Source organism: Mustela nivalis, assembly GCF_964662115.1.
Source record: "Mustela nivalis genome assembly, chromosome: 1".
Lineage (NCBI taxonomy): Eukaryota > Metazoa > Chordata > Mammalia > Carnivora > Mustelidae > Mustela > Mustela nivalis.
In genome coordinates, this window is record NC_139020.1 from 169,979,199 (window position 1) to 169,996,101 (window position 16,903).

The 16,903-nt window shown below is 48.5% G+C and overlaps 1 protein-coding gene and 2 long non-coding RNA genes across 7 annotated transcripts in view; 2 read left to right on the forward strand and 1 right to left on the reverse strand.

The window, feature by feature from the left end:
* Window positions 1-8,246: 8,246 nt before the first annotated feature.
* On the reverse strand, window positions 8,247-15,963 carry BHLHE40 (basic helix-loop-helix family member e40). 2 transcript variants are annotated; one of them, XM_082728778.1, is made up of 6 exons: window positions 15,664-15,963; window positions 13,574-13,916; window positions 13,336-13,405; window positions 12,973-13,080; window positions 11,906-12,029; window positions 8,247-10,581 (listed from the first exon to the last, which is right to left on the reverse strand). In XM_082728778.1, exons 2-6 carry the CDS (start codon window positions 13,651-13,653, stop codon window positions 9,725-9,727), a joined length of 1,239 nt encoding a protein of 412 aa, XP_082584904.1. In that variant the 5' UTR covers window positions 13,654-13,916; window positions 15,664-15,963; the 3' UTR covers window positions 8,247-9,724. The 2 variants fall into 2 exon arrangements, with proteins under 2 accessions (XP_082584904.1, XP_082584905.1); XM_082728779.1 differs by lacking the exon at window positions 15,664-15,963 and adding an exon at window positions 14,762-14,973.
* Window positions 12,997-16,903, forward strand: part of LOC309863694 — a 45,656-nt gene continuing 41,749 nt past the window's right edge. The window contains exon 1 of the long non-coding RNA XR_014311182.1: window positions 12,997-13,122. This is a non-coding gene — a long non-coding RNA (uncharacterized lncRNA). The remainder of the gene's footprint in view (window positions 13,123-16,903) is intronic.
* Window positions 13,317-16,903, forward strand: part of LOC309863700 — a 78,609-nt gene continuing 75,022 nt past the window's right edge. For 3 of the 4 annotated variants that reach the window (XR_014311189.1, XR_014311190.1, XR_014311191.1), the window contains exon 1: window positions 13,400-13,577. This is a non-coding gene — a long non-coding RNA (uncharacterized lncRNA). Of the gene's footprint in view, window positions 13,578-16,903 lie in introns of all 4 variants that reach the window. The other variant, XR_014311188.1, reaches the window with a different exon arrangement.

The following is a 16,903-nucleotide window of genomic DNA, read 5'->3' on the forward strand; positions in this document are numbered from 1 at the left end:
TTCTTTTCATTCATTTATTCCTCAAATGCTTGGGCACCTGCCGCGTGCCCAGTTTGAGCCGGGTGCTACTTAGTCTACGTACAGACTTTTCTTTTCATCTTCCCAATGGTTTCTACAAGATCACTAATACCCTCATTGGGTGGGGGAGGAGACTGAGACTCGGAAGGTGAAAGAAGGTTCCCAACGTCACACAGCAGAGCCTCGGTTCACTTGTTCATGCTGGAAACATAGGCTGAATTTTTGCTCTCTTTCAGGAGAGGTGCTAAGGACACAGCAGTGAAGGAGTTGGACCTCCGTCTTAAGACTTTGACAGGCCGCTGTGTGTATTTGTACCTTTTGTCACTGCTCTCATTGTTAAAGTCCCCTTCAAAGCTTGTGCATGTGGGCGGGGAGAGCCTTCCCCTTCCTTCCAGCTGACTGTCAGAGGGAGTTGCCTTCTTCCTCCTGTGCGGAGCTGGCCCTGCCCAAGGCTGAGCTGACAAACCAAAAAAAAAAACCGTCCAGCCTTTTCTTTCCACATCATACTGGGGTTCTGCCGAGTGCAGATTTCCAAGACTACCTCAGAAGAATTCCATTATTCCATTCTTGTCCTTTTTTTTTTTTTTTGCCTTTATGATATATATTACAGAAATGATACATGTTTGTTATTTTTTTTAAATAAAGAAAAGCAAAAATTCTCAAAGTAATAATCACTCTAAGTCTTGCTAAATGGTTAAAATTTTGTTATATTGTCTGCTAGAGCTTTCTCTTATGCAATGATAATACAATTAATAATGATAAGAAAGATGGTGATTTTCAATGACTTTCACTAACCCCGACACAGAACTTCCTCTGTGCCAGATACCGCTCTAAGCATCTTAGACATTTTAACTAACTTAAATCCTTACAGCAACTCAGTGAGCAGATTATTATTGCCCTCATTTTACAGGAGTGGAAATTGAGGAAGAGAAAGAGAACATTTAAAAAGAATGGGATCATTCTGAAGATACAGTTTTGTGACCTACTTTTCCCCTTAATAAGAAATAAATAATAATGATACTTTCTGCAGATACTTTTTCATGACTGTGTAGTATTCCAGCATTTACATATACCATCAATTACTCAGCTACTCAACCAGGCTCCTATAGGTCATTTTTCTGATGATTATTATTTTATTTTTTTACTATGACACAGAGATGTTCATCCTTGTAGCTAAATCTTTGAACACCGGATTCACAGCTCCCTTAGGATAACTCCTAGAAGTAGAATCTCTTGGTCTGAAGATATACACGGTCCCAGGCTTCCAAATTCTCTTGCAAACTACTTCCCAGACAGCAACTCTGCTACGTCACTAAAGGGATATGAACTGTCACAGCCCCATGGAAGACAGCTTCGGTCATACCCATCATAATGATAGATCCTCGTGCTACAGATGCAGCAATCCCACTTCTGGGAGTTTACCCCAAAGTATAGTTGTACACATGCAAAATGATGCGTGTATAAAATTAGTCATTGCAGCCCTGTTGCTAATTGCCAAAGCTCGGAAATAACGCAAATGCTCATTGTAAGGAACTGGTCAGATAAAGGATAATATATACAATAATATACTACATAGTTGGGGAAAGAATTAAAAGCCCTTCTATATATTCATGGGGATAGCTGCCAAGATATAGTAAATGAAAAATAAGGGCAGAATGGCATAGATAGCATGTTATTTTTGTATGAGAAAAGACTACAAATGGTGGTGCATGTTCCTATTTGCACACATCAATATAAATAAGCTCTAAAATAAAACAATGCCTAGTGGCCTACTTGTAGGTGACTTTGGTGAAGAGAGGGACTGGGTGAGAGAGGATGAATTGGGACAGGAGAATAATTTTTTTCACTGATCTTTTTTCATGCTTGTAGTTTTGAAACCATTCTGTACTTGTACTCAGAAAATTAGTCTTTAAAAATTGCCTTCCAGGAGACAGTAAGTGAAATGTGTGCATTTTTGGTAACTGTGTGCTTCTGGTAACGGTACAGTTAGAATACTATTTTTTTTAATCGAATTTTATAAAAAAATACAAATAAAATTATCTTTCAGAATAAGTAAGTTGTTTTAGGTGTGATAATGCTATTGTAATTTTTAAAGAATGCTTACCTTTTAGAGATATACATTAAAATATTTATAAATGAAATTATATGATGTCCAGATTTGCTTCTAAATAATATATGAGCAGGGGAAGCAGATCAGTACATATATTACAGATGATACTGAGCGTGAGTTGAGGATTATTAAACCCAAGCAAGTGGTACAAAGAGGATTTGTTATGCTATGCTGGATATTTTCTAAAAAATAATTTATATCAGTGAGATTCATGGAAAATTAACCTCTTTTTTTTTTTTTTTTAAAGCCACACGGGGCTTGAACTCACAACCCTGAGATCAAGAACTGAAGTGAGGGTGCCTGGGTGGCTCGGTTGGGTGTTAAATGTCTGCCTTTGGCTCAGGTCATGATCTCAGGGTCCTGGGAATTGAGCTCTACATAGGGCTCTTAGCTGAGCAGGGCATCTGCTTCTCCCTCCCACTCTACCTCTGTGCTCTCTCTCTTTCAAATAAATTTAAGAAAAGAAAAGAAGAGAAAAGAAAAGAAAAGTAAAGAAAACTTGAGCCAAGATGGAGAGTGGGATGCTTAACCAACCAAGCCAACCAGAAATCACAAATCTAACCATTTTATTTTAATTTTTGTGAAGATTTTATTTATTTATTTGACAGAGAGAGAGCCAGAGAGCACAAGGGGGTGAACAGCAGAGGTAGAAGGAGAAGCAGGCTCCCTGCTGAGCAGGAAGCCCAATGCAGGGCTCAATCCCAGGACCCTGGGATCATGACCTGAGCAGAAGGCAGATGCTTGACTGACTGAGCCACCCAAGCGCCCTAAAATTAACCATTTTAAAGTGAACAATTTGGCGCCACCGAGCAGGTTCATAAACTTAGGCAACTACCACCTCTATCTGGTTCCAAAATAATTCCATCACTTCAAACTGAAACCACTGTACCCACTGAGTACTTTCCCACCATTTCTCCCACGCTCCAGCCCCTGGAGACCACCACTCTGTGTTCCGTCCGTGTGCATTTATCTATCCTCGAGATTTCACATAAATGGAATCATCCAATATGTGGCTTTTTGTGTCCAGCTTCTTTCACGGAGTGTAATGTTTTTGATGCTCATCCATACCGTAAAATATATCAGCCCTTCATTGCTTTTTAGTCTAATATATATACGTGTGTGTATGTATATACCCAGCACATTTTGTGTACCCGTTCATCCACTGATGAACACATGAGCTGTTGCCATCTCTTGGTTGTTGTGAACATGTACACCTGTGTTATTTGCTAGAGTACCTGCTTTCAATTTTCTGGGGTATATACCTAGGTGTGGAGACTGCAGGGTTCTATGGTAATTCTATATTTAACTTTTTGAGGAGCTGTTCCCAAGCAGCTGTACCATTCTACATTCCCACTGGCAATGTATGAAGGTTCCAATTTCTCCACGTCCTCGACAACACTTGTTATTTTCCGTTTTGTTTTTTCTTCATTACAGCCGTCCTGGTGGGTGTGAAGTGGTATCTCACTGTGGTTTTGATTTGCATTTCCCTGATGACTAATGATGTTGAGCATCTTTTCATGTGCTTCTTGGCCATTTGTGTATCTTCTTTAGAGGAATGTCTATTCGAGTCCTCTGCCTATTTTTAAATTGGGTCATTTTTCTTTTTGTTGTTTCTGTCTACTTTTATATATGTTTTAAATTCTCCATAGTAAGAAAAAGATACAAAAATATTAGATATTGTATTTAAAACTTTTAGAAACACTTTCTTTTTTTTACTTTCTGGAAGGAGAGTACTTTTTCCTCCTCCTCCCACCTCCCCACTTGAATTCCCCAGGGACCCTTGCATAATCCCTATCTCCATATGCCATTCATAATGCAATTTCAGAAAAAGCGGATGCCTTCATACAAATAAATAAGTTTCTTCCCTTTCTCCTTCTCAAAGGTGAGTGGGAGACGCAGAGAGCAGGGCTGGGACTTAAAGAAAGAGAGGCTGGCTGTCTTCATCACTTTGGCCTCAGCCCTAGGCTGACCCCACTACCTAGCAGCCTGGTGATTCATTCCCTCATGTCCCACCTCAGTGACTTTCTTAAGATTCCTCTGGGAAGGGGAAGGGAGGGTCCCATCGACAGCAGAAGAAACCTTCTGGGCCCAAATCCAGCCACATCACAAGACTGGATGGCCCAGCCGCGAGACAAGCATGTCAGTGCCTCCCGTAGCCAATGGGAGAGGCTTCGCCCGGCTCATGTTCTGCTGTGGTAGTCGGGCCAAACAGATGGCTTGGGATAAACAGGGGGGTGGTGCTGGTTTTGGGGGGGTGGAGGTGGCTTTGAGTGGCCTCAGCCTCTCTCGGGATCCTAGAGAAAGAGGCAGGAGATGTGAAGCCATGCCTGAGGAAGGGGCTATAGTTTGGTGCCTTCCAAACACGTGTGGGATGTTTTTAGCAGTAGAACTCTTGTTCAAACAAATCATTACAAGACATAGGACAGAGGAAAAAGGAAGCTGCTCCAGCTGAAGAGGCAGTGAGAAACCCAGAGCCTCCCCACCCTCCACGCCACGTGGCACCTCTGGGAATTCTGGGTCTCAGGAGAACACGCCGATCCTGTTAACACATAGTCATTATATGAGAGCATTGGAAACTCAACACATTCTATCTCTTTGAGTCTTGCAGTGAGTGGGCTCTAGAGGCCTGAGGAGAAACCCCTCAACAAGGCAAGCTCCCACCTGAGAGACCATGCCCATTCCCCAAAGCAAAGTGGCCTCTTGCTTACGCCTCACCAGCCAAGGGCTAGAGAGAAGGGCCAGGGATTGGGAGGGCTGAAGGAAGGGAGAGAGACAGCAGCTGCAGTGGCCTGGTCTCTGAGCCTGCCTAGGTTCCCTTCCAGCGAGAGAGCATGGAACTGAGTTATCTGCCTCCCTCCCTTCAGCAGAGCTGCTTTGACCTGAGTGGTCTACATGCAGCTCCTCCTCCAGGCCTCTCTACCTGTCTCTCTCCTAACCTGAGGAGAGATGTGATAGCTCCAGTCCCACTCCAGAAAATATGACAGAATTTCCTCAAACCCAGGTTCTGGTTCTCAGCGTAGTCAGTCTCTAGCACCAACCCCCCGCCCCCAGGTGACCCCAGATGCGTATGGGGTTAGTTCTTTAACTAGAGAACGGGCCCATTTTTTGCTGTAGGATGGTGTGTGGGGGCATTCGTAAGAAAGCAAAGAGGTAAGCAAATAACTTTACCCCGGGTGTCAGTTATCTACCCACTTGAGAGCATAATACGTACTCCATAGGGCTATTTTGAGGATTAAATGAGTTCATGGTATGTCTAAGCCCAACAGAAGCTTGGTTTAGAAGCAGTTCCATACCAGCGAAAGGACATGACACTGTCTTTAAATGATGTATCACCCTAGATGAGGCATTTCCTCTCTCTGAGCTCCAGTTGTGTCATCTGTAAAATGGGCATATTAATATCTCTTATCTGTCACAGTTGCTAGAGGAAATAGAGATAATTCACACAAAGTGCTTAATATAGTGCATGGCCCGGGGAAAGTACTCAAAATATGGTAGTAACAGTTGTAATTATTACTACTTTTACTTTTATTATTATTACTATCATTGAGGTACAAGGGCAATGTGATTTTGTAGCTAAGCACATAGACATTGGAGCCAAATTGCCTAGGTTTGAATTTACTTCACCAATAGAGCTGTGTGACCTTATGCAAGTTACTTAACTTCTCTGTGCCTACATCTTTTAAAACCATATAAGGGGATTAATAATTATAGCTATCTCATGGAGTTGCTGTGAGAATTAAATTGTGTGTGAGTGCTTAGAAGAATGCCTGGCAAATTTTAAGTGCTAGGCATGGGTTTGCTGTTAACAGCAGTAGTTCTGTTGCTATTATTATCATTATTATTAACAACCAAACTCTGAAAGCCTTCACCTTGAATCCGATTAAGGAGAGACACAGTGCAACCTATTCACCATTCCACTGATGGCTTAGCAACTGGGAAGCTGTGTGACTTTGGGCAAATTACCTCCCCTTTCTGAGCCTGTTTTTATTGCTCTCCAAAACGCGAGTTGTAATACTACCCATAATGGTGCTTCTAGGTTGTTAGGCTTCATTAACAAGCGATGACCCGTGGGAAGCTTCTAGCTTGTAGTTAATTAGACCCTTGTCCCAATGCCCTGCCTAAATCCAGCTCCCTACCCCACCCCTTCGGGAGAGCGCTTGGATTCCTTCCTGCTGGGCGCGAGGTTGGTGGGGGGGGGGGTGTGCAGCGCTACCGGGCGCCCGCTGCCAGGCCCTATTCTGGGGGCCGAGCGATCCCGTGGCCGTGCCAAGCTTCCCCGGGGATCAGGTTTCTGCTGACGCGGTGCCAGGCACGTCTGCTTCCAGGAACCGGCAGCCGCATTTAGCCGCGGGCCGCACATGAAAGGGCTGCAGTCGGAAACGTGACGTTGTGTCAACAGGCGAGGCAGGTCAGCGCTGGGTGAGACCATCCCGGCAGGCCCGGAGGGTCACGCCCTGTCTGAAGGCGGCCAGATCCCCAGCCTCAGCTCCCCTGCCTCCTGCCACCTCTCCCCGGCCTCAAAGCCAGCGCTTCACCCCCTCACACTCACACCCCTTTTAAACAGAGGTCCTCTTTGTCCCGAATGGGCTACGGGCTGGGGTGCAAGCCCCTCCTCTCGTCTCCCTGGGAGCCACTTGGAACCTGCAGCAAATGGGCTAGAAGGAAAGGCAAGAGCAAAGGAGGCTGCGGGACAGCGGCTCGGTTCACGGGTGCGTGACCGCGCAGACTCCAGGAGGGCGACTCTGGATCGACTGTTCCGTGACTGAACCCTCAGCTGGTTTTTTTTAGTTCAGGTTGCACCTCTTCCTTCAGTCTCCTCGCTACTCCTTGAGTTACGGCCCAGGAAAGAGGGGCATGCAAAAGGCCTTTTGCCCTGATTTCAACCCCATGTTCCATCCCTGGGAGAAATTTGACTTAAGTTTTTACCGAAAAAGCCTACCAGAAAAGCCTAGCCATTCACGGAAGCATTTCAAGGATTTCGCAGGCGGGAGACCTGGGGACCCTCAAGAGCTAGGAGAAGAAGGGGCTTCCAGAATTTGCCATCTGCTTGCTCTAGGACTTGTGACAAGGGCTCAGAATCTGTATTTTACTTAGTCAAGACCAGGCGTGGAAGGGGATGACAGGCCATCAGTTCATCTCCTGAATCCTGGTGCGGGGCTCTGAACGGGACTCCATGCTGCCCCGGGATCTCTGTGTCTCTCAGAGCACGTGTTCTGCATCTCCCACAGCCCGGCAATGCTCACTCTCACCTCACCTACTGGCTCATTGGGAGACAGGGAAGGTGACGTTTGAAGCAAAGTCATGATGGGCAGGTTGGTGTCTTTGGTGGCTGAGAACTCCCTGGGGGCAGGTGCCCTGCTTAGGCTCCAGATGGACCAGAGTGTTCTGGAAGACTCCAGGTCTGAAGGGGATCTGAAGCATGGCAGGTATCTGGCCATCAGGACATCCCTCACGGGAAGATGGGGAAAGGCAAAAATACTCGACCAGGTCATTTCCCACGGAATTTTTTTTTTTTGGTAAGAGCACTTGACTAAGGAACACCAATATTCATTCATGCACAAACACTCCCAACGAGAGGAAGTCCAGGAAGGATGTAGAAAATAATTATGGAATGTTGCCTTCAGCAGCAGTAAGACAGGATATGGCAAATCCATTAGACTTTGCTAGACTCAAAAAAGTTAGACTGGCTTGGCAGAGGTGCTATCCCCAGCAGCAATTATTGCATAATAATCCATTAAATCTTTTCTCCATGTGCCTACCGCTCCAGCAAGCTCCCCAGACCCTATGGCCTAACAATTCCATAATTTCATTTTCTGTCAGGTTCTAAGGACCATGAGAAAAGCAGGCTGGGGCAGGGGGTGGGGGGACAATGTACTTTTTGCCTAACTCTGGAAGGAGGCACAGCGTGACCATGAACTTTTAGCAAACGTTAAAAAAATAAATATTTACCTACAAAATTGACCAAGTTTATTTTGTCTGACTGAATACAAGGCACATAAAAAGCTGAATGAGGTGACACCAAGATTAACTAGTTGTTGCCTCCAGCCAAGAGGGGAGAGCAGGAAGACAGCCCTATGACACGACTGGGGTATTTAGAAGAAAAATGCAGAAGACCATCTTTCTCTTCCACAGGAAAAGGATTATTTTATTAAGTATTTTAAAACAACTACTTAACATTGACTCATAGATAAAAATATTTACAATTTCACACCTTCAGGAAGGCTCCAAAATATAAACACTGTACCTCTCCCTAGAGAAAAAAATTATTCTCTTCAAAAACAGGAATACATTCATTTTTCTCACTTTGTAGATCAAGTAATTATACAAATAAACATCTGAAACATTTCCTTTTTAATATATTTATATAATATATATTTATAACAGTTTTACAAATAAGGGCAATGACTTTATACCAAAATAAAAACAGGAAAAGAAAAAGTTAGAACACGATCGGCGATCAAGCATAGTGCATTTTGAAAAGCTGGTGCAGGGCTAGCTGGACAAGTCAGGAAACAAGTACTCTGGACCAAAAATAAAACTTCTTTGAAGGAGACAGAATCCTTTTTAGCAATAAGGACACTCCCTATGCCATTGGGCAAGGGGCATTAGCCTGCAGAAAGGATCTTGCTGTGCCAAGAGCTGGTTAGGCCTTTAAGCTAAGCTTGGTGAAAAGGAGTTTTAGGATAGAACTGCAAACCGAGTCTAGCTCTGCTTGTTGAAGGTAGCAATTTGTTACTTGGCTTTATGCATTTGGGGGGTGACTGGAACTTAGGCACCTGCGTTTCTCAGACCCTGCTTTGGTTCCCGCGACAGCATGATTGTTTTCTAGGTGAGACTTAGAAACAGGTACCAGAGGCCCAAGGGACTCCTCCCTCATTCCCTGGCAGCTCAGCTTTACCAGCGGGCCCTTTTCAGTTCCTTAGTAAGCTAATCACTATGAAAGCCTGAGTAGGGAACTACATTCTCTTTATTCATCGGAGGCAGGGGGTGGGGAGCAGACCTGTAGAAATCTCCCCAAACCACTACCTTGCTATGCCAGTGTCTGCTACCTCACCACTTAGCAGAAAGCTTCATGCGGCTGCCCTCTCCCCACCACGTTTGGTGAGTCAGGGCAACAATAAAAGGGAGAAGGGTGGGGTCGTGAGAGCCGGCTAGGAACGGCATTCTGGAAAGCCCTCTTTTGAAAGTACCTTTTTCTTAAAGCCACAGACCTGGCTCCCAAAATGAGGACTGACTCACAGACCAAGACTTTGAAGCTTTTGAAAAATCCAGCTGATTTTTTCTGTATCTGAGGGGGCTCTTCTCTGGGATGGGGGAAAGCCCAGAGATCTGCTACAATCCCCCCCGCAGAATCTTCTGATGTCAGGCCATCCTTCATATCTTCCCTAGGCCAAAAGGAGCTTTCATGTCCTATAGCAACAACCGAGGCACGTGCACAGACGCGTGCATACACGCACCCCAGATCTTCTCTCCATGCCTCAGATTATCTCAGCATACATGCTAGAATAATCTTGCTGCAGTCACACTGTTTGTTTGTTTGTTTTTTGGAGAGGGGCGGGGGAGTAGGGAGGAAGGAGAGCAGAGCAGCAGGGTCCCCTAGTCTTTGGTTTCTAAGTTTAAAGGGGGGATCTGCTTCAAAGCTTGGAGCAGGGCAGAGGAGTCGATAGCTGGATGGGAAGGCAAGGGAGAAGGGAGTCTCTGGGGCATGAGCAAGGGGGCTGAGATCTTGTCTGGGTTCATGAAACTGGTGAGGGCTGCCGCTGAGGCATTGAGGCCCGGGTATAACACGGGGACGGAGGTGGGATACCAGCACTTCTCCAGCATGGGCAAGTAGGCAGTTGCTGACGGCGGGATCAGATAGAAGGGCAGACAGAAGGGAGGCTGGTGTGGGTGGGGGCCCAGGAACGGGGAGCTGATCAGGTCACTGCCCGTGAAATGGCCTTCATCATCTGAGAGCTGCATTCTGCTCTTTTTTGTTGGGGGTTCTTCAGATTCTTGCTTAATAACACCGATCCTTTCTCCCATGGTGAATCTACGTCCATGATCGCTTTTGAAGTACTGCTGCTCACCACGCAAGTCACCCTTCTCAGATTCTCCTCCATAGCCACTGTCTGTGTCCGTGTCACTGCCACTCTGCTCCCCACTCGAGTGAGCAAAAGTCCGCTGGATGACCGGCACACAGTTTTTCCCAGGGCCTTCAGAGCCTTTGGCCAGGGAGCTGGGTTTCTCCTTGAAGTCCATGGCTTTGGGAACTGGGTCGGACGGTTTCCTAGAGGTACCCCCCTGCAGCAGCTCTGAGACCACACGGTGAAGGTGGGTGACGAGCTGTGAAGATTTCAGGTCCCGAGTGTTCTCATGCTTGGCCAGGTACTGAAGCACCTCCCGGGCGCACGTCTGGAAGCCTGAGCAGAACATCTCTTGACCTGCTTCAACATTTCTCCCCGACAGCTCACCTGCATCGACACACATCCAAAGGAAGACATTTCAGAAGGCCCCGTGGGGTTCACCCTGATACCTACACCTCAAAGACTGCGTGGGAGCTTTTCTTTTTGCTACTGGCCCTCGCTGATTTGTGTTCCTAACTCCGAAAGTAGTATGATCAGAAAAAATTTGGATTATATTGAAAAGTATAAATAATAGAACAAAATTAACCCATTATCTTACCACTCGGAGGTAAAATAGAGGAGTTATAATGGTAGCATAATATCCCATCACAGAAACAGAACAAAATTAAGAGAGATGGACTACTTCCCCTCTTGAATTGATAGCTTGTTCCTGAGTTTTCATTATACATGACACAGCACTGAACATCCTTGTATGTTTATAACTAGAGTGGATTTGCAGAACATCTGTCTTACCAGAGCCAGACTGGACAAAGACCAGTCACAGAATGAGATAAAGAATAAAAGAACGATGTCACCCAAGTAAGCTTATTTTCGATTGAAAAAGTTGCAGTTGCGCTGGACGCTTCAAATTTCAAAGCTATTTCTAAGCCTTTTCCGCGTGTTCTATCCACAAGCCCCAAGTAATCAGGTATCATCATCTTCCTATTTTCAATGAAGAAACTGGCAGAAGCACCTGCTACATTTTTCTGATTCTCATCATACTAGTCTTGGAAAGAAGGGCAAGAAGAATGGAATGAGGGAGTGGGTAGGAGATTTTCTCCCTGGTCTGTACAGTATTATTTGGAAGGGGTGAAACTAGAAGGTTACAAGGTGACTGTGATTCTCTGGAAGTCGACAGAAACTAATGATGAAACTTCACCGGTTTCATTAGATTGTGCAACTCACCAAGATACCTAGTGGCTATTCAGGGAACCACATGAAATGCAGGAAAAGCTCCTGCTGTCATCCTGCCAGGACCATACCACACACAGAGTGATAAGGAAGTAGAGAAACAGGAAGACACTGAGGCATACCCATGATTTATTCTCCAATGAAAGAGGACTAAGACGACCAACTATAAAACACCCACGACACAAATTATAGGTGCCCTGGCATTTTAAACAAGAGGGGGAACATGTCCCAGAACCCAGAAACCCTTAAACCAAAATGCCACAGAAATATTTTACCACTTGACTAATACGTGTTCATGCCAGGTGGCAAGCAGCAGCATTCCAAATGAAAAGTCTGACCTTTTAGGAAAGATAAAATGACATCTCCCCCAACTAACGTGCACAAGCCATTTGTTTTAAGAATGTTTCTTATACCAGATGTTGAGCCCACAGGGTATTTGTGCTACAACTCTCAGGTGATGATAACCAGACTCGGCACTCACCAGCTTGTAAACCACTCTGCAGGGCAATGATTTTCTGCTGCTGCTGGTCAATTAGGTTTGTTAGTGCTTTCACATGCTTCAAGGTAAGTTCCAGAACCACTGCTTTTTCCAAATGACCCAAAGTCTGGAATAAAAAAGAGCCTTAGTCAGCAGGGAGGTCAGAGAAGTCCCACTTCTGGGACACTTATTAGCAATGAGCAATATCTCTTAGGGGGGCGGGGGAGAAATAGCCTTTCCTGACTGATAACATTTTTAAGTTTGGAGATGACATTTTTAAAAAGTTTGTGTTTGTATACATACATCCACACACTTCTGATTAAAGAATAAAAAACAAGTGTCACTTATCTTTAGAGGCATTTGGGAAGAGGCAGCTACATCAGGAGAAAGCTCTGACAGATACATTTCTCCAGCAGCCACTGCTGACCTGAACTCAGGGGAATCCAGAGATAACATTTCTCTGCAGTGCTGTCAACCTGAGGAGGGACTTCTACTGTGTCTGGCAGCCAAGAGGCTTCCCCTAGCTTCTTTCCTGACACCCTTTCCTAACTTTCAGCTCATCTAGGCTTTTTACTTCCTCCTCAAATACTATTTTTCCTTTCCCCAACCAAAGGCTGCCAAGCCAGTAAGCTGTTGGCTACTGCCAAGAAAGAACAGGACATAAAAATCACGCACCCAAACAAGTCCTCTTTATTTTTCAAAAGGGGCAGGGAAGAGAGAAGGGGGTAAATAAAATCTGCGTGTTGCTTGGTTTACCATTTACCAAAGTCAGCAAAACTAAAGAACCCTGAAAATCACCAGAAAGGAAAGGCTTAAACTCTTTGAAAACGAAGGCTAGTTGGGGTTAGAGCCAACTTGGAGAAGTCCAAGCAGTTCTCAGTTCATTGCATGAGGCTGCCAGAAAAATCCCAGGGCTGGGGAAGGGTACCCCAAAACAGAGCCACCCGCAAGCTCCCAGCCGCCCATCTGGCCTGCAGTTCCCAGTGGAGCCTGCAGGCGGCGAATGAATGACCCCCGCCCTCTCCCTGGGCAAAAGAGCTGGCTTGGAGAGCGGCCAGCTTCTCACTTACTGTAAGTTTGAGATGTTCGGGTAGGAGATCCTTCAGCTGGGCGATACACTCGTTAATCCGGTCACGTCTCTTTTTCTCGATGAGCCGGTGCGGCAGTTTGTAGGTCTCCTGCAAGGCGCACGGCGGGGCGGTGGGCGCCAGAGGAAGCGGGTGAGAAGCCCCTCTCTCCCCCACCCGCGACTCCTTTAGAGTTTGGACCGCGGAGTCACACGCAGAACCACTTTCTGCCCCTTCTAGTCCAAGGCATTTCATAGAAACACCGAACCCACCCCTTGCATTGCCCGGCGAAGCTCAAAGTGAGAAAACTTTTCTTAGAACAGCGCGCGCCAGGGGCTGGGGTCCCGAGGGGCGCGGTATTCTTACCTTGCTATCCTCGCTCCGCTTTATTCCCCGCCTCGATTTGTACACTTGGTACATGTGGGCAAAATCCATCCTGCAGGGAGAGGGGCCAGGTAGGGTCTTGACTTTGCGTGCGCATAGGCTGCAAGAGCCCTGGCGAGTAAAAGCCCCCTGGATGCGCCCAGAACGGCTCTGAGTTGAGAGCGGCGCAGAACGCAGGGCTGGAGCTGAGGCTTGAAGGGGCCGGGGAGTACCAACTTACCCAGGTAGGTCTCCGGGCTCCAGTCCTGGAGCTTTGGGCAGGCAGGCGGGGGGCGGTTGCGCGCTGGGGATCCGCTCCATGGCGCGGCGAGCCGGGGCCACTGTGCACTCCTGTCTGCAGTAGCGGAACGTCGGGGTGAGCACGGTCCTGCAAGGGGCTTCACGGGGGTGATGGGGGTGTCTCTCCTCAAGGGTTCCTCTGAGTCTGAGCTCTCTGAAATCCGCTTGAGCTGCCGGGCGCTGCGGCTTTGAGGTTCTGCTTCAGTTGGGGGCGTGCATGGTGTCCCCGCGGCCTCTGGCTCCAGCTCTGCGCACAGACTGGCGGTGTGTGCTCCCTGCGCCGTCTGCGCGGTGCGAGCCAAGTGAATGAGAAGTGGGGCGGGCGGGGAGGCGGGAGGGAGCTCGGAGGGGGGGGCCGGCTAGGGCGGAGGGGGGATGGGGGGGCGAACTGAGGAGTAATAGAGAGGCTGCGGGCTGGGTTAAATGGGAGCGAGTGGGTGGGTTGGAGCTACGTGTTCTACCCTGTGACTCCAGGCACGTCTGGCCGCTGCCAGGGAGGGAAGGAGCGACCTGCCCGCCCTCCCCCGGCTTCATCACATGAGTCTCACGTGTTGGACAACGCTCCCGCGGCTGCGAGGGAGCCCCCCCCCCCCAACCCCGGCCCCCAGGTGTCTGCGGCTGCGGCTGCCTTTCCCCGAAGAGGGGGTGGCAGCATGGCCTGGGTCCTGCCCAACCTGGTGGGGGGCGCGGAAGCTGGAAGGGGCCGGGGAGGCGCTGGGGCCGGGTAGGGGGGAGGTTTGGTAACGTGGGCGAACCTGCCCCAGGGAAATGAAGTAAGTTCCCGTCTCCTGGGAGGGAACGGGGGAGGACGGATCCGCCCGCGTCTGACTCAAGCCGGGAGAGGAATATCCCCTCGCTCGCTCCAGCCCAACCCTCTTCCTCCTCCCCCGCCCGGCCGGCTCCGAGGAACCAGCGCGCAGCGAAGGGAGTCGCCCGGCCCCCCTGCCCTCCCCAGAGGCTGGTGTTTCTTTCCGTCCCGGCTTCCCCGCCCCCACCCCTCAGCCGGGCGTCCAGGAATTGCCCGCCGTGGGGAGGGGCCGAGGGGCGGGGCGGATGTCACCCCATGGGAAGCGGGCTGGCAGCCAAGCGCAGGGGCAGCCGAGGCCGCCGCCGAGCACGCTGCGCGCACCTGACCGCCGAGCGTGTGCGCCACGGGCCCCTCGCTCCCTCCTCGCTCCGCTCCTGGTTAAAGCCTGCTGGCCGGCGGGTGCCCTTTTGCGCCCCCGCCCCCGTGTATCCCAGTGCCCACTTTAACCCCACTTGGGTTAGTCCGGCACCGAAAGACACCGGGCGCGGTGCCCTGCGTTTCCCCTCCCTACCCTGCCCCCTCCAGAGCAGAGGCTCCCGGGTCGCCTCCCCTCCGGCTGCAACGTTACACAACTGCGGCGGCGACGCCTGCCCTGCAGCAGCACGGGGCGTGACGCTTCACGTGGCCACAGCTCGGACCACAGGGCCTCTGCCTGCGAGTCCCTCTCCGCCGCCCGTGGGACCCAGGCCCCGGGGACGCACTGTGCCCGCCGTGGTGGGCTGTCTCCTCGCCTACCAGGAACTTGGGCGGCGCTGTTGGCGGTCTGCACCCGGGGCGGGAGGGAGGAGAGAGTCTAGAAAAAACTATCTGTCCATCATACTGAAATTTTAGCGTTCATTCAGTGGATACACATCAGTTGAGCCCCCTCCAGGGTGCCAGGCGTAGTGACCGTTGCTAAAGCTACTGTGGGGAATCAAACAGATTCTGTCCTTGAATTTACAGGAACCTCTGGCAAGAGCATAAATTGGGCAACGAGGGGAAGACAGCCCTGGGAAAATTATATAGATGCCACTGGCTGACAGGGAAAAAAAAAAAAAAAAGATGTTTGCTTTGTTTTGTTTCAAAATTTATTTAATACGGACTAAAATGCGTGGGAAGAGAAGGAGGAAGAAGCTAACCCACTGCCCTGAGCTTGGGGCAGAAACGCCTCCCCCAAGCAGCCCCAGATCTCCGCAAAGCGCGGGCGGGGGGTGGCGCGCGCGCGCGGGGGGGGGGGCACTTACCTCCCCCGGCAGAGTCCGGTCTGTGTGACCTTCTAACTCAGCCTGGAGCAGGGAAAACAGCTGAAACTCCAAGCCCGCGGTGTGAGCCGCGCTGATGCAGTCAGAGGAGGGAGCCAGTGGAAATTCATGACTAAAATAAGGCCTGGCTGGGGATTTCACTGACCTCTGCGCTGCCCTGCCCTGCAAGTTCGGGGAGTTGAGAGATGACTGTAAGCGGTTCCCACCGCGCCTCGGGTCAGTCACCCCGATGCTGAGTGGCCTGGCTGTGGGGAAGGATTGGAAAAAAATTAAAAAAAAAAAAAAAACCAAAATGGGGTCGTCCCTGGGACTGGGTGAAGCTTCGCCTCGGGCGCAATTTGGGGGCTGTCAGTCTTAATTGGCAGTGTCCTTGACAACCTAGAGAACTGGGATTCACACTTTGACCAAACTGGGAGTGGATTTCCTTCAGGTCGCTTTGGAGAGCTCCCACTTCCTGTTTATGTTTCACAAGCGTCGAACTCATTAGCAAGTGTGAGAAATGCCTCCTTTTCTAACTGCTAACTGGTGTGACCTCTCTTGGGGGCTCAGGGATTCTTCCCTCCCAGAATGCACTTTTGCTGGTTTCTGTTATCAGCCATCTCTAGGGAGGGAATGACTGCACCGCAACTTCCTGCTGGGAGGTAGGCACAGAACCACAGGGGAAGGAGGGGACCCGCCGGTCCGGGTTTGTGCTTTCAATCTAGGGCGACCTGCTTCATTGTGCGACTTAAATAAGGGTGAAGGATTGTCATGACTGCACCAAAACCCCAGTTCCACCAGGAAAGAAGCACGGTGGGAGGAAGGAACACATGTCCCTGAACTGTCATATACCCTGCTCCCTCCCATGCCAGACAAGAACGCAAACATTTCGGCTCCCATGGCCCAATGTCATTCTTAGAATGCTTTGATGTTATCAGTACTTTTTGTCTTTACCTGTTCTACAATTGGAAATAACAAAAGGTATGCCTTTCCTGCTTTTTGTTTCAAATGTGTTCTCAAGCTTCAAGAAATACCTCCAAATAGAAAAAGAAAGAAAAGAATCTCCATCCTATCAAAGTTCTCTTGTATCCAGATTTTATATATTTTATACCAACTGGTCCATTTTTCTTTTCTCAGTAGCTTGTGGTTATTTTTTCATTAATTTGTTTTGTTTTGTTTATAATTTTTTATTTTATTTTTTCATTAATTTAAACAAAAATAATTCCTTCCCAACCTGCATCTT

Bases quoted from the DNA above. Each gene is read 5' to 3' on its own strand.
- BHLHE40 (XM_082728778.1), bottom strand. From the start codon at position 13,653: ATGGAGCGGATCCCCAGCGCGCAACCGCCCCCCGCCTGCCTGCCCAAA. The intron at 13,081-13,335 runs GTAAGAATACCG...TGCGCCTTGCAG, and splicing joins AGCGGAGCGAGGATAGCAAG to GAGACCTACAAACTGCCGCA. The intron at 12,030-12,972 runs GTAAGTGAGAAG...TTTTTATTCCAG, and splicing joins CCGAACATCTCAAACTTACA to ACTTTGGGTCATTTGGAAAA.